Here is a 17,250-nt window from a genome sequence, read left to right on the forward strand (position 1 = left end):
CCTCCCTTTGCTCACATGACTGATGGAAAGGTCATTGTTTCCACTATAGTGTTTCGTGACTGCAGAACCAAAAGTCCTGTATGCACAGCCCAAAGAACCAAAGAAGTTTCTCATGCTCTCTGCAAAAGGCCAGCCAGGGCTTGAGGCTTGGACTAGGGTTTGCTTCTCTACCTCAGAGTGGGCACAGATAGAACAGAGCCACCTCTAAGTTGTATTCAAAGACAGTGGCAAAGCTTGCCCCCTGTCCCTGCAGCAACTCTGGTTTGTGCTGACAGCCTTCAGCACACTATAAAGAACAGGGTGGATCACATACCTGAACTCCTCATCTAGTGAGTGTACAATGCTCAGACATGCAAGCAAACCTTAACTTCTACAAGTTTAAGGTAACTCTGACTGCAAACATGCATGTCTCAAAAAACAGAAGCAGCTCTGTGTTTGATCTCACCCATCCCTTCTGGAAACATGCACACAAGAAATCAGGAGGGAAATTTCCAGCCACAACTTTTTAGGCATTGTGACAAAATGTTCTCTATCTTACAGGACACTTCAATGCTTCAATGTCAACTGAAAGGGAATAAGGACATGTATTGAAGCAGTACCAGCAGAAAAGCATTCCAACTATTTTTAAGGGTTTTCCAAGCATAGTGGCTCATGCTGTGCAATCAGACAGATGCTACAATTTTAACAATAGCAAGGACTTCTTCACTGTAGGAATGTCAGACCATTTGTCTGAGTCCTGAGCAGCCCCACCGTGAACAAAGTAAGTCTGCGTGAGCTGTACCTGCCAGCTATGCAACGCCTCCTTTTTTGAATCTAAAAGTGTGGGTTCAAGTCATGCAAGTGACCAACACATACTGCAAATTTTATTTTTATTTCCTTGTTACAGAAACTAAATTAGCATATGCCTACATCTTAATTAAAACAAATTCACCACTGCAGAGAAAAAGTATTCTTTTTATTCTCTAAAGCACACCTGTGAACACAGAATGAAGTGTAATTCAGTACATAAAAGCTTCTTGGCGCACCTCTCACTGCAGTTTCTCCATTAGTTCTTTAAAAAAAACCATTAGATCATAGGGATTTTAATATGCTTCCATAAGCTTTGCATCTTCTACCCCTAATGCAATTCACTTTTAGAAATCAGTTAAGAAGCTAAATCAAAAAGGCCCCTTAAGTTTGCTTTATTTACAGATGCAATGGCTGAATTGAAATAGATTACAGTCACTCCCAGCACCAGCTTCCAATTCAAAGGATTAGTGCATTCCAAAATTTCTCTTTCAACTGTTTCCTAGAGGGGATTAAATTGTCCATAACTACAGCTATGTAGGTAATCCCAGCCACCTACATAAATTACCTTAGAGAAAATAAATGTGCTGACAAAAATATTTATAATTTAAAAAATGACAAAATGAGAAACTCAACCTTCAGGGAGAATGGACAGAAGTTTGGTTTTGTGCTGCAGTCATTGTTGACTATGGGAGCAGCAGCAGTGTGGGAGAAGAGCAGTTAGGCAGGCTGAAGTCCAGAGCAGGTGCCTCAGGTTCCTTTGTGAGGAGGGCTGTATGTCCAGTTCCATTTCCTCCTCCCTTTCCACACATCTCCTGTTACTACTTTTTTGTGAAATCATCGGGCAGATTTTCTGAACTGAGACAGCATGCAGCTTATTTCAGAGGGGAAGAAAATAACTGCATCTGCAGGCAGGCTGACTTGCATTATCTGAATAAAGACAGATCTGCTCCTCTGAGTTTTACAGTTTACAAATGGATGAAGGTCTTGTGGCAACTGAGAAACTACTGTAAGATTAACAGCTCGGATGCACATATATTCGTCTGTTCTTACATACTTTAAAAACCCAATGGAAGGAAGAAGTATCTGTGATTCAGGTAGATCCAGAAGGATTTTTTTTCTTACACAATAAGGTAAATTACTTAGCACATTCCAGGTTAAAAAAATTACAGTAAACATTCAGTAACTGGAATGCATATAATATACAAGTACCATTACATTTACAAAGCTGTTCATGACAATTTTTCTTTCTATATTAAGCATAAAAAAGTTACAAGCTAATTCACAATAACCTTAGTTACAATGTTATTAAAATACATTGATGTTAATCATAAAAATATTTTACTATTTACATGTATATTGTATAAACCTTAACAATAAGAATATGCCTATTTTAGGATGCCTTAAATGAATATTTAGGCAGATTGGCCCATTTTATAGTGCAGTATCCCTGTTTTGGTCTTCACACCATGAAACTGTACCAGATTCACAGTATCTTTGCTAGTGCTTTGCTAAAAGGCTTAATCTTTTTATTATTAAGAAGCATTCATTCATTCATTACAAAGAGTCAGTTTTATTTCCACTTTGTTTCTTATTAAATCCTACCCCCAGTAGTTCAGGACACTCTGCCTGGCCTTGAGCAATTTGGTTGCATCTCCACATAAGGCTGTAATTCATCTCATCAGTTATCACACTGTCTTGCTTGTAGTCCGGATGCTGCGCGATGAATTCCCTCATCCATCGAGCTACTGTCATTAACTCTCCTGTGGGCAGGAGCAAATGAAATTTCACAGTTTATACAGCTAATTTAGCAGTAGAACACCTAGAGTTCTGTGCACTATATACACAATTAATGAGTAACCCATGTTTTCATGAGAAACACATTCCTATACTTTTTTGTTTTCAAATATGGCTGAACGGCAGGCACAATTAGGCTTGACTTTTCCCTGATGGTCTAAAAGACACTTACCTGGTGCAGTTTTCCAACTTTCAGATGTTCCAATGGCACAATGCAGAGAGAAGTAGCAACCAGAATGAATGGGTGCTACCAACAGATTGTACAGCAAAAGGTCTTAAACACTTCATTTAAAGGAGAATCTGGCTGAGATGAATCAACAGACACCTCTGCACTACTGCATTTATATAGAATAAGTTTGTAGTTGATCCATCCAACTGACCTGCTAGTTTTGGTCAGTCAACCCTGGCTTATTATTCTTCCTCTGGCAGCTACTCTAGCAAAAAATAGGCTGTTTCCCAATTATACCAACTTCTGGTTTGTACACAGTGCCTCTGTTTTACTCCAGAGTTCTTGGGTTGGTCAGCAGGTACCTAAGGGTCCCCAGCACCTCTGTAAAAGGCCACTGAATGACACACACCACTTGCAGGAGACTGGCAGCCCCATGAAGCTGCAGCTGGGGGCTGGCTGGACACCAGGGTCCAGGCTGCTGAATCTTGCTCCTGAATGCAGCATGCAAGCAAACCTTAACTAATACAAGTTTAAGGTAATTCTGTCTGTTTTAAGACATTAAGATGGGCTGATGGGACGCTCAAAGAGCCTAGAAAAACTTTCATGGCTTGCTACCAGAACATCAGCTTCACTGTGAGAGTGGGAAGAGTCAACGGCTTCCACTACACAAGTCTTTGGTTTAAGAATATTATAATAAAGCAAGAGAAATCAAGTTAGAGAAAGCATGAAGGAACACACAAGTAAAAAGTAAAAAGAATCCAACACTATTTAAAAATATCCTAGCAGTGGTTTTGAACAGATGTAAATGAAGACAAATCAGAAAAATTGCAGAAAGTACCGGAAAGAAAAGCAGAATGAAAAAGGTTACTGGAAATCAAAATGTGCTTCAAAAACCAGAAGTAATGTTCTTAAGGAATGAGGCCAGAGTTTACACTTACACATAAAAGGGCAGGAAAAAAATTACTCAAGAGGCATTATTTATTGAAGGCACTAAAACTCAACATGAAAACTTTCTGACATCAACGAGAAGCAGGGAGCCTGCAAGAAAGTCAGTGGAGGCAGGAGCTGAGTAGAGTGAAGCTCAGGAACAGACAGGTTTGGAGTGCAAGCCGGAGTGCAGCTCAGGAACAGACAGGTTTGGAGTGCAAGCCTGAGTGCAGCTCAGGAACTGACAGGTTTGGAGTGCAAGCTGGAGTGCAGCTCAGGAACAGAGAAGTTTGGAGTGCAAGCCGGAGTGCAGCTCAGGAACAGAGAGGTTTGGAGTGCAAGCCGGAGTGCAGCTCAGGAACTGACAGGTTTGGAGTGCAAGCCGGAGTGCAGCTCAGGGACAGACAGGTTTGGAGTGCAAGCCTGAGTGCAGCTCAGGAATTGACAGGTTTGGAGTGCAAGCCGGAGTGCAGCTCAGGAACTGACAGGTTTGGAGTGCAAGCCGGAGTGCAGCTCAGGAACTGACAGGTTTGGAGTGCAAGCCGTGCAGGCGCAGTGCTGCAGGAACAGGCAGGGTCCGGCACAGCAACACGGACACCTAGTGGCCAGGCAGCCCGGCACTCCTCATCCCGGCCCCGCTGTGCCCTGCCCACCTGCACTGGGAGCACAGCCTGCAGCTCTCAGGAGTACTTATGGGAGTATGGCACCACTGACTGCCAAAAGGTGTGAGACACCTTCCAGGCAAGGAGGGGCAAAGGGAGTTGTACGTTCAGGAGCAACAATACACTGGAGAGGTCCACACAATTATGAATGCTGATGACAAGTGAGTAGATAAACATGATCCTACAACACAAGCCTAGAAGGTGTATCATGGAAGAACTGTGAAGAGCATTTAAACTAGAAAAACTAGAGAATTAATTTTTTCAAAAAGCATACCACAGAACTGTGTAATTTCTCATTATATGACTTTAGGGGGAGCAAAAGTGTAACTGCTTCAAGAAAGGTAAGGCAAAGATCATGGAAAGCACATCTGTGAAGGCTCATCAAGCTCTGTGATTACTGCACTGCAGGCAGCCAGGAGAGCACACCAGGACAAGGACCACTTGATGCTGCTACCTCAGTACTGCTTGCATCAATAACTGGTGGTGGTCAGCAGCTGCTGCCTGCCTAGCAATCTGTAGTCTCACTGAGAGGTGGCAGTCACACACCAGCTATACAGAGGCCAGGAGGGTAATACCTGCTCTGCTGCAGGACAGGAGGTGACTGAAGCTCAAATGAATTATGCCAGGGCAAGGTTACAGCCACAGCAGCTAAGGTGTCAGTGGTCTTAATTCATGAGTGCTGTGTTCACCATTTGAGAAATCTGAAAAATGGCCACTCTTTGTGGATGTGACTCATACTAAACAGGCTGTGGATAAGGAACATTTGATTTAAGATCACAAGTAAACTGGAATAATCCAAAGCTCACAGCTGAGAAACATTGTGGCACAGTAATACAATACCTAATGCTTTTTTATTCTGTGAATTCTAGTTCTTAAGACGCTTCATTTAAAAGTAATTTCAGTTTGTATGACCTGAACTATAAATCCTACACTCTTATCTACCTCACTCTCACAGCTTTTACATCTGTGTAAATACAGGAGCTGACTTTTGCAATGACTGCAACTTTGCACCAAACAGCAAAGTTTTTCTTTGGTGGGGAACACCTGCAGCTGGTCACTAGGCCTTAGGGAAAATGCCTGCTACAGTTATGGATTCCTTGTTTTCTCAAGATCATTCTTCTGAAGGAAAAAAACCCAAACAACAGACAAGGGAATGTTGAAAAACATATTACCATTCTGAAGAACTGCTGAAGTAGTGAATTACCAGATAAGACAAAATCCTGATTTCCACCTTAGCTTTGGAAAGGTCTTTACCTAGAAGCTTCTACAACAATTTTCAGGAATTAAAAAGGAATGCAGCACTTTAGTTTAAAACTTGGGGGGGGGGGGGGGGGGGGAGGGCTAAGAGAAAAACATTCTTGACTTAGGAGGCTAAAATTAACCATCTAGCTAACTTTTCATCAATGCAATTATACAAGGGATTTACACCAAAAAAGTTACAAAGTTGGCGCAGACTGAGCTAAGCACAGTTCTGAATTAAGTTTAGCCTGCATCTTTTACTTATTATACTGCTGCATTTTAAGAAGAAACATAAACAATCATTGTACACCTGTCCTGAAAAACATTGCAACGTGGGAAAGACTGTGGAAGAGCCAGCTCTGCTCTCCCTTGTAGGAGTTGCTGCTTACAGAAGGACCTTCTTATCAGTGAGCTGAAGTCTAGGTCCCATGGTCTAGCAGACCTGAGTTTACACTTATGAATGCTTTGCAGTCACACCAGTAATATCAGGCAAGCTATCAGACCCAGCCTCAAATACTCTTACAACACTCCAGTGACAGGGCAAAGTGGACTAGTGTATGTTTAAACTACTACAAAGTGGACAGACAATACAGTGGCAAAAGAGCAGTAAATGGTGTTGAAAAGCAAAATTGAGGACTGGGTACATACTACCCTCTAAACCATCATTGTTACTCCATCAGTTACTCTGAATTTAAGTTCTAAAATGGATCACTACACACTAAAGATCAAAATTAAGCTAGAGAACACACTCGAGTCCTTTGCTCTAATGATTCAACAGCTAACAACACATCCACAGGTCCCATCAGTCTTATCCAACTGAAAGTAGAAAAATGCCAAGAAAGTCAATGTCCAAAAATATCAAACATACCAGAGGCTCTCTTTTTTATTAGCTTCAGGTAGTTTAGGATGCTGCATCTTGTATCCACATCCACTTCCATGTTTTCAAGATAGGAATTCAAAATTGGGATCAGACCTGGAAAGACTCCTTCCTGTGTAAGAAGAACAGAATCAGCATAAAACACACTCAGTCTGGCTTCTGGGAGGGTAGAATAGGATGTGTTCCAGGTAGAAGAGGCTATTACCTTCCCATTGATAATTGTGTCAATGCTCATTAAGGTGTACTCTTCTGCATCGGTGCCTGTCCCATTCTGTGCAGAGCCACATCCATCCAAAACAGCATTTCCACCTTCACGTGTGACAAAGGGAAAGGAAAAAAAATGGTTAAAAGGCAAGACATGTGCTAAACATCCACAACAATGTGTCAGATTACTTGATGTGGTACCTTTGCAGATATCTTTTCTGAAGTAAAACATTCCCTGTCGTACAGCATCTCTTTTCTGGGCCTCCTTCATGTTTTCATCCACCTGGCAAAAAAAATATTGCAGAGATCTGTGACATTTTAGAACAGTAGGATTCTACCAAACTGTCACATTTGTGTTTCATAAGTTGAAATATCTACTATATTTCTTACTATTTCATCACACAAGGCCAAACTGTGAAGCTAAGTTTTATTTCATTCTTCAGCGTCCAGGACAAACCCACCAACAGATGACATTTTACAAAACTGGGTCTCTAGCAGAATAGGTAATGGTATTGTGTTAGAACATGCTATGCTAATCTCAGTTTGGATGAAAATGCAGGAACAGTTACAATTAACAGGTTATATCCCTTCTGGCAGACTTCTTTGCATATTTAGATGCAATTTAAATAAGTATGGAAGAAGAAAATTTCAACTTCCCTAGCCATAATTTGCTGCTTTTATTAACAAAATCATCACTGTCTTTAGAAGAATTATCACTATATTAAACAAATGTTCAGAAACAGCATTCAAGTAAGTTTGTATGGGAATTGTATCTATTCCATCCCAAACATTTTAGATATTCAAACTTAGATTGCCAGCAATAAAAGTTCTAAATTTCAGGCTTCTCAAAAGTCCCCAAAACTACGTTTGCTCTGCAAATGACATAAGCATTGCTCTGTCTTTCTGGATGGAAGATTTTGTCCAAGTTCTTTGTTAATTAACAAAATACAGCTTTTGGACATTAGCTTTACCATATCGTCTTCAGAAAAAGAGATATATTTTGCTGAATTCTTTGCCTGACATTTAACTAAAGGCTATGCAAAATCTTCACTTACTTCTTACCTTCCACACCTTTGTTTTCAATTCACTTTATATTATGAAACTTATTTACACAACAGGTTGTTTTGAAAGTTTGAAAGAACTCCAGTCCCAGCTGACGAGTGTTCAACCACATTCAATCAGACAGCCAAGATTAGTGTGAGATTAGCCCCATAACCCCCTATTATTTTACTTGAAAGAGGCAGGCTTACCAATGGTTGTGCAATTCTGTGTTGCATTACCTGCCAAATTGCTTGGCAAGCTTAAGCAATTTTAAGCCCCCCAGCCCTGCAATTCTGTTCAGGTTCTTTCAGCACCTGATCTCTTATTCACTCTTAACTGGTAGTTAAAATTTTTGTGCTTTTGAGACACTCAAATAACAATGTAATTATGTAATCTAACTGCTAAATTGCTGCATTATGCATAGAGTCTGAACTCCCTGACATCTCCTTTTAGAAGTCATACCAAATCATACCATGTATGAATGGTATGATTACTGTAAATTTATGACTTCAATATTTTTCTCCATTTTAATTAAAAAAACTCTATGAAAAGCCACAGGATACTGTGGCTATGCAGGATTGTCCAGTATAGTGTCAAAAGCCTTCTGCCCCTACAAGACCTTTTTTAAAGCTACCTATAACATCACAGGAATATCCATCTAAAAAGACATGTTTTGGTCAAGTGCCTCAGAAAAAGGACATGCAAAGACAGTTTCACACACAATATTTCAGCAATTGTGAGGGCAAAATTAAGAAAAAAGTACATTTTGCATGGCTTGTCTGTCTAAAGACAAGCCACAGCTGTGACCAGAGTCAGCGGTATTTGTTTCCACTCAAGTACTGTGTAATGCTAAGCATGCTGAACTCCTCCTTTCCCTCCCCACTCACTACATACAAACAAAACACAGAATAAGAGCATGAGACACAGGTAACATTAATGTTAAATAAGTCCAAAGTTTTTATTTTGAGTTCCACATATTTCTCCCCTGCATGTAAAATGGGGGAAACGTACCCTTTCCCAGCCTCCAAAACAGCCTTGTGACAATGCTATTTCTCAACATTTCTGCAGCAGTTCAATGCTAGGCATCACAGAAATTCCTACAGCATGGAAGGAGTTTAATTTCATGAGACAGCAGTAAAATATTTGTTTAATATTGTAGAGTTTAAATTAATTCAAAGTACTGGTACAGATGAAAACTGACTGGAAGATAAAAATGACTGTTCTGTAAGTGGACAAATATTATTTTCTAGCTTGCAGGGGATAAAAATCAGATTTGATGCATTACATTTAGCTCTAACAGATCTCATCTTTCACACCTACCTTGGACAAAGGAATGAGAAAATCCAGTTTATATGACAGAATCACTCTGGTTAGCAATACCACAAACACAACATAAGCAGAGTTTTCAAAGTCTGTTAACTGGACCTAGACAGGAAAGAAGTAGAGATTCAATTACTTTGGTGGGAACACACTCATGCAAGGCCAGTTTGGAGCAGTCTGACTCAGGTGTTCATGCTGGCACTCGTGCTCCCACACGCTGCACTCGCCAAGGGCTGTCCCACACACACCACCACCAGCACTGACTTCCAGTGCACAAAGCACACACAGGCTGCAACAAACAACCCTGCAATTCCATGCAAAGCACACTTGTGCTTCAAAAGACTAATAACCTGCACCTTCAGGCTCTCTAATTACAGAAGTATAGTAGCATTTAAATTTCCAGTCTAAAAGGATTAAATTCAGAGAGCTTAGAAACAGACTACTATAGAAGAAAAGCACTTTGTGAAAAAAACAAAACTGTGACAGTGGAATTGTTCAGTACCAGGAAATGTACTAGAGAAATACAGTCTCTAGAAGCTAAATGGGGCTTTGTTTGCTGCTGCTTTAATACAAGGCTAATTCCTTTCCCCATCACCCCAAATCCATTAGCATGCGTTGATTTACTGCAGTGGATTCTCCTGTCAGTTACATTCCCACAGTCCATGTCTGATTAAATACTGCTGTCCACTTCACTTGCATCCAGCAAATCAAAGGGGAGAAAACACAGCACAAGTAATAGGAGTTTGATACTGGATGGCAGAATGCCTGGTACTTTTCCACTTAAAAGGAAATGTGCTCTTGTACATACTGATGTCTTCCTTACCTCCATAGGTCTGAATTCCACTCTCCATCCAATATCTGAATTTGGAGGTGGTGGCTTAAACCTCATTGTCTGCCAGTTTGTAGACTGAATATTCTGCAAAGCACATGAAATAATCTGTCACAATCAAAATGCACATCATTCTATAATATAATTGAAGAAAAATAAGCAGATAACTAGAGCCCTGGTGTTTTCCGTGGAACAGCACAGGAGGTTACAGAAGGGGTTCCAAAGTAAAGTGCTGTAATTTCCTAAAGCCCACAGTACAACTACCCGACCTAGGAGCAAATATGTTGTACTTTCTCATGCTGTTTTGGTTGAGTATTATGCACAAGATACTAAGGGACTGGCATGCAGCTGACTTTATTTTTTCATGAGGGGCTGACACATCCTGAACTAAAAAGGCCTAATATTACCACAGCTATTACCTCATAAAGCTGTAAAAGAGAGATTTCTACATAAATAAAATACAAACCAGGTTTCAGGAAGCCTTAAAAATTGACAGTTCCCCTTTACATTTATATACATAGCTATAATTTAGGCTCTTCGTATTTTATTTAAAGTATAAGCCATCACCTTCTAAATAAAAGATAAAATTAATAAATGAATGTGCTTGTAACTGCAAAGTCATATGCTAAAAAACTACCTGAAGTGAAAAATTAATGAAAAAATTCTTAGCTAATATAGCCATCCTCCAATTCAGTATTATGAAGATAAGCAATTATATATATATATATTTATTAAATTCCTCTAAATTAGACATAACCTCAAAATGGTCGGATTCATTTGCATCATCTAGATGTATTTTCTCCTCAAACAAAGTCAATGGGTCTCGAATGAACAAGTGTGCAATATGCTGTGCCAAAAGGTGGTCAATACCTACAAAATGAAAATTCAAACAAACAATTCATACATATCAAGACAGGTTCTAGGAATTTTGTTTTTTCAACAAGACTGAAAACATCTAACACTGAAGTGCTACCTCAGCCCACCACATCCTGTTAAAGTGATGACTTCAGGAAGGAAGGAAATGATTAAAAAGAACAAAAACCCCCAAACCAAACAGGTTCTTGTTTGGAAATGGCAGCTGAGTATTGGTGTGGCTGCCATTCTTCCTGTTTTCTGATGCATTCTGTGCCATGTTTCCTAAAGCAGTTCGGTTCTCTCCATAAAAATAAACCTTTAATTCCAGCTTGAGAAACTCAGTTTGATGCATTAGGGACAGTTTCTGTTACAAATGAATCCTTTTTAAAAAACTCTCAAGACCACTCTGCACAGATACTTCCTGAGTAGGAAATCACCCATGATTTCCTGAGGGCTGCACAATGTTTGTAACAAACAACAACAAAAACCAAAAAATATCCCCACACACTGCAAACATATTTCTTAACCTGCTCATAATGAAGCAAACACTTACCTTCCTTTATTAGGTGCTCGTAGATATCTTTGTCTATTGTCAAATCAATGTCATTGTATTTCTCACCACATTCAGATAGATAACTGTCTATGGAATCATATCTGGATTTACTGATTCTATAATGGTTGTTCTTCAGTGGCTATATAATTTAAGAATACAATATTTTAACAGCTTGTTAACAATGTTACCTAAGTTTAGCTCACTAATGACACTTAAGTTGAGAATTACTATCCTATTTAAAAAAACCCTACAACCTCAATTAAAATTATTAAAAGCACGAGTCTTAAACAGGCTCAATATAAAGTGATTCTGGAATTATGACTATTTTGTTTGCAGACATATATATCTCAGCAAAAAATCAGTCATCACACATTTACTAGAATTCTCTAGATGTAGAAATGTTTTCCTGATGTAATATGCCATTACCCCAAGCACCTGGAAAGCATTAAACACATACCAACAGTTTCACTATGTGCACACTGTTAGAGATGCCCTTAAAATAGGTAGTTCAAGAAATATTTCAAGTAAATTAAAAAAATTATTTCTTTTGTGTAATTTTGTAAGTGCATTGAACGGAAATTCCTGCTTAGAGAAACTCTACAAGTTCTGATACCTGGCTCTCTTGATTTAGTTCTAGTTTATACTACTCAGCAGCACCCACTATTTAATCTAGTGCAATTTTTGCCTTTTGGGCTCAAGCATAAATTAGAAAGTTTCCTCACTGAGGCCCTTTTCAGCCAGCTGTGGAAGACTGGGATTCCATACCTAATTAGAAATATGTATTTGTTAACACAAACTGACCAACCAAGGCCAAGTGTTTATGCCATCTCTCCTGTATTTACCACAAAGACCATCACACTTCCTCACTAGGGTTTCTGATGAGCACAAGCAGAATCTGGTAAGGAAGATTGAACTGTTTTGCCCAAAAAACCCCGGACGCCTTGGAGGCAGCGTGGCTTACCTCCAGCCCTCGCTCCTCGCGCGTCCGGTCATCCACGGAGGCAGAGATCACTCCCCAGCGACAGTCAATGTCAGACACGTAGCCTCTGTAGAATGGAGACGCAGCACTCAGCGCCATCTAAAATGGAACAGCTGGCATCAAAACAAAGGACAGGCCAAGGAACCAGAAGCAAAATACAACTCCACAGGAAAGGGATCCAGAAGGAGCTGAAGTATATATATTGCAGTTTGACATCCAGCCAAAGCCTGAATAACCAGAAATATCTCAACTGCTGCCTCCGAAAAACGCCTGGGTCAAGGGTTGGCATTCCTGAAGTGGCTTCTGACACTCTCCAAAGGTTTCACCTCTACAGATCAGCATTCAAGGAATGCAAAAATGACACTGGCAGAAGCACTTTTGAGACAAATCATCAAGTATTCTGCTTGCTCACTTCCAAAGTTCACCTGGCAATCATTTTATTTTGTTTATCTTTGTTTGGCCAAGCACCTTAGTAACACAGCTGGAACATACCTCACTCGAGGTAGGATCTTCTCATCATTCAGATCAGATAAATACTTTAGTTTCATAACTCCTGTTATAAACAGTTGTTTATGACAACATGCTTATAAAAGGGACAGATTTAAACAACTTAAGCTGAAATCCTCTGTAGCACCAGAGGGTTTTCAACACCAGTTGAAAAATTAAAAATTGTTTTAAGACCAAGCTTGCCTTGCTTTCATGAAATCTGCCCAAATCTATTTCTAAAACTATTTAACAAGAGTCTCACGCATGTGGGAGTGAGAGGGGAAGAAACAGACACAAGGGCCAAGAAGGAACAGATATTATCTGTTTTGTGGTGTCATTTGCACATTAAATAGTTAACATGATTCACATGGCAACCTAGTCTTCTCCCAGAGTACCCAATTTGTGAGCTTGCAGTATCAGTATTATTTTTTTAATATATAGTTATTTCTGCTATTAAGGAAGAGTTCATCTGACAGATGTCCATCACTTACCACAATGGGACAAATTGTAGCTAGCTGATCATAGAGATACCTTGCTTCAGAAATGCTGCAAGCCTGAAATGTTACCTGTTGGAAGATGTACAGTTGCTATCAAATTTCTATCATCATACAACAAGCACAGTCTTCCTAGATTTAAAATCAAGTATATAACAAAATTCATATACTAAAAATTTTAGGGTTTTTTGTTTGGTTTTGTGTGGGTTTTCCCCCTAAGTCTTGGACACATTTCTGCCCCACCTATCAGTAGTGTTCATATTACAAGCTTCTTTCTGAGCCATTTCCATGTTCATTAAAAGATTTCAGACCATAATGCTTCTATGGTGAGGCTGAATATACAAACACTTGCCAGAATCAAAGAAAATGAGTTAACATCTAGAATACACATGGGTGACTAATGCACCTTCAGGAAGTAAGCCAGGAACCTACTTACTTAGGACAACAGTCAGACTCTATTGTAGATTTAACGTTTGTTTTATGTAACGCTAATCCTGTTTTAAACAACATTTCAAGATGCCTTTGGATCCTGAAAAACTGTGGGGGGAAAAAAGAGTATCTCTGTGTCTAATGTAACTTTCATAAAAAAGTACCTTCATTAAAAAAAAAAAAAAAGTACAGCTTTTTCTGTATTAGAGGCTAGAACCCAGCAAAAAAACAGAAAAGAAATATTATTTGCAGAAGGCATTAATGCTCTGGAAGCCCTACCACAGACAGGCCACTGGAATAGGTAACTCCTTTGTAATATTTTTGTGAAATTTACTCAGAGCACATCAAACAAAAGACACATTTCTAGTAGCAGACCTTACCTGCTAAACTTTGTAAACCAACACTTTATGAATTTAAAAAATGAACAGAGTGATCAGTCTCAAAACTCCCTTGGTCTTAGCAGTTTATGTATTCACAGATCAGAAGAAAGCAGATGGGAATGTACACCTGTACCACTATTATAACATTATACAAGAGGCTTCAGCTCTAAATCAACATCTCTGCTTGCTATCCTGAAGAATTCCAGTTGTACATAGGCTTTCCTCTTCCAAGGATAGTAATTAGAGTGACACACAAAACATGAATTTTCTTCTCAGCTTGCCACTAAACCAAACTGCATCTCAAGTAAGACTAAAAAATAACCCAACCAACAAATCCCTCCAAAACTCCTGAGTTCACTGGTGCCTCAGTGACGCATTTTTTGGGGGATGTTGATGATGGTGGTATAGGGGAAATACGGGATTTGTTTGTGTTTGTCTTTTTAAATCTTCATCCAACATTCATTAAAATATCCCAAATTAGAAAACAGCTGTGCTGTGGAGAAAATATTCCTTCTGTGTCTATCCTCCAAGTGGCTTGTTTTTTTTTTTTTTCAGAAAAAAACCAAGCAAACAAACAAAAACGCAGGTGGTTAAAAGACAAGATTAAGTATTATCTTGCAGAAAAGCAGCTAAGCATGATTTCTCATCATTAATTTTGGCCATTCAGCACCAGGGAGCCAGCCTTGAAGGGGGGGTGGGTTGACAGGACACCTACACTCTTTCCCCAGACAATGATATTTGCCTCCCCTTTCCTTTTTTGCTTATTTCAAACCACATTAAATCTGAGATTCAACATGGTTTCTAGGCCAGTTGTCCCATTAGGGAGGAAAAGGCATGGCTGTCTTTTCCAGAAGGGCTACATGCACTGCCAGTGCATGCCCAAGCTCATCAGGACATTATTTTTACCTCTGGAAATGCATCAAACCAAGTTGTAGCTTGGTGTGCACTACAAAAAAAAAGGAACAAAACCCAAACCAACAGACCACCCCCCAAACATGAAAGGAAGTATATATACTACAAACTACCTTACAAAAATAGGTGGGCAATACATGCTTTCTTCTAGTCAGTCAGTTATCAGGAATTATCAGTTGATACAGAAGCAGCTGCCAGCCTTTTCATTCCCCCTTTGATGATAACAGGACCACCAAATTTGAATCTGGCCACTTATTATCAGAATGTAATAATAAAATGTAGCAGTATGCAATAGTAAAATAGTACTTCTTTAATAATGTTTTTAAAGTTCATACAATGACTGAATAAGGCTGGATTTCTTTTATTAGTCTTAAATAAGAGAGATGGTATAAAACAAACCATGGCAAACTAACACCTTGTAAAACCACACAGTATTATGTACACTTTACTATCTCATCAGATTCACCCTAATTTGCCCTAGTGACAAGAAACCATATGTAGCACCTCTCAAGGACTTTTATTTGTACAGCTTTTGTAGTTTCTCAAAGGGAGTGCTTTTTATAAGGTTTTCTGTCCTTGCTATGAAACAAGAAGAGCCTAGAGAATTTTCTTTAATCCTATAGAGTTAACACCAGCCTCTTCCTAGCTCTGCTTCCAAGCCTGTGGTGGCAACCGGCACATTTTATCAAGAGTCAAATACACCGTGGTTACCTAAGGTGTTAGTGCCCAGCATCAGAGAAACATTTAAAGCAAACAGAAAAGGAAAAGGATTAAAGCACTCAATATTCAGCACCTAGACTTAAAGGGAAGATACTGTAAGACAGGAATATCTCAGGCAAATTACTAAAAAACATAAGAAGTGGGCATGTTCAAATGAGAGAAAACAGAATCAAAAACATCTTCCAGCACACAGTCAGAGAACATGGATTTGGTAGATTTGTGGTACAAGCAGTGAGAAGACAACTCCTTTGCAGATAGCTAAAAACATTTAAGAATGAGAAACTTTATATAGGAGTTCATGATGTTTGTAAATGAAATAAAATTATACAAAGCAGAAAGCTACTTATTTTAAAAAATATTCCCACAACCTCTTGCCACTCCCTGCTTTTGCTGTTCTAAGGGTGCAGAAGAAGGAAAACACCCAAATGAGTAACTAAAAAACCTCTCCCATTCCTACAAGATAGCTCAGTTTCCATCTCCACAGTGTCCTTTGGTCATGCCTAAAAGATGAGCAGAGTAGAGGATGACCTTTCACACTCAAAAAGTGCTGGAGTTTCAGGAGCAGGTGCTTGATCAAATGAAGCTTGACCAGTTCAAGAAACTCTCTTAGCATGTCAACCAGTTATGTTTGAATATTAACAGAAAAAAACCCCATAGAGCAAGTGAATAAACCTGGTGTATTGGACTGACCCTGGCTGGATGCCAGATATCTACCAAAGCCATTTAATCACTCCCCTCTTTTGCTGGACAGGGAAGAGAAAGCCTAACAGAAGGTTAAGGATCAAAGTAATGCCAGGGAGAGAACACAGAATAAATTAGATTGGAAAAGACCTCTGAGATCCCTGAGTCCAGCCTATGACTGAACACCACCTGGCCAACTAGACCATGGCACTGAGTGCACATCCAGTATTTCCTTAAACACCTCCAGGTACAGTGACTCCACCACCTCCCTGGGCAGCCCATTCCAATATCTAATCACCCCTCTGTGAAGAATTTCTTCCTGATATCCAACTTGAACCTCCCTAGGTACAGCTTGAAGCCATTTCCTCTTGTGCTGTTGCTGGTTGCTTGAGAGAAAAGGCTGACCCCAACCTGGCTACAGTCTCCTTTCTGGCACTTGTAGACAGTGGTAAGGTCTCCCCTGAGCCTCCTTTTCTCCAGGCTAAACACCCCCAGCTCCCTCAGCTGCTCCTCACAGCCCTTGTGCTCCAGACCCTCCACCAGCTCCACTGCCCTTCCCTGGACTCACTCCAGCCCCTCAATGTCTTGCTCACAGTGAGGGGCCCAGAACTGGACCCAGCCCTGGAGGTGTGGCCCCAGCAGTGCTGAGTACAGGGGGACAATCCCTGCCCTGCTCCTGCTGGCCACACTCTTGCTGATACAGGCCAGGATGTATGAGCCTTCCTGGCCACCTGGGCACACACTGACTCATGATCAGCTAGCTGGATGTCAACCAGCACCCCCAGGTCCTCTTCCATCAGGCAGCTTTCCAGCCACTCTGTCCCCAGCTTGCAGCTCTGCATGGACTTGTGGTGGCCAAAGTGCAGGACCCAGCACTTTCTCTTACTGAACCACCTACAACTGGCCTTGT

General features: G+C 40.1%; 1 protein-coding gene across 6 annotated transcripts in view; it reads right to left on the minus strand.

The window, feature by feature from the left end:
• Positions 1-852: 852 nt before the first annotated feature.
• Positions 853-17,250, minus strand: part of GCLC (glutamate-cysteine ligase catalytic subunit) — a 37,114-nt gene continuing 20,716 nt past the window's right edge. For 4 of the 6 annotated variants that reach the window (XM_071442648.1, XM_071442620.1, XM_071442630.1 and 1 more), the window contains 10 exons: positions 13,216-13,290; positions 12,221-12,337; positions 11,260-11,398; positions 10,609-10,721; positions 9,846-9,938; positions 9,023-9,127; positions 6,863-6,944; positions 6,663-6,766; positions 6,449-6,569; positions 853-2,549 (listed from right to left, as the gene is read on the minus strand). In XM_071442648.1, coding sequence (XP_071298749.1) covers positions 2,344-2,549; positions 6,449-6,569; positions 6,663-6,766; positions 6,863-6,944; positions 9,023-9,127; positions 9,846-9,938; positions 10,609-10,721; positions 11,260-11,398; positions 12,221-12,337; positions 13,216-13,290 — 1,155 coding nt within the window. In that variant the 3' untranslated portion in view covers positions 853-2,343. The remainder of the gene's footprint in view (positions 2,550-6,448; positions 6,570-6,662; positions 6,767-6,862; positions 6,945-9,022; positions 9,128-9,845; positions 9,939-10,608; positions 10,722-11,259; positions 11,399-12,220; positions 12,338-13,215; positions 13,291-17,250) is intronic. The other 2 variants (XM_071442639.1, XM_071442664.1) reach the window with 2 other exon arrangements.

Source organism: Agelaius tricolor, unplaced genomic scaffold (genome assembly GCF_023055355.1).
Source record: "Agelaius tricolor isolate 1412-34295 unplaced genomic scaffold, bAgeTri1.0.p SCAF_1, whole genome shotgun sequence".
NCBI lineage: Eukaryota > Metazoa > Chordata > Aves > Passeriformes > Icteridae > Agelaius > Agelaius tricolor.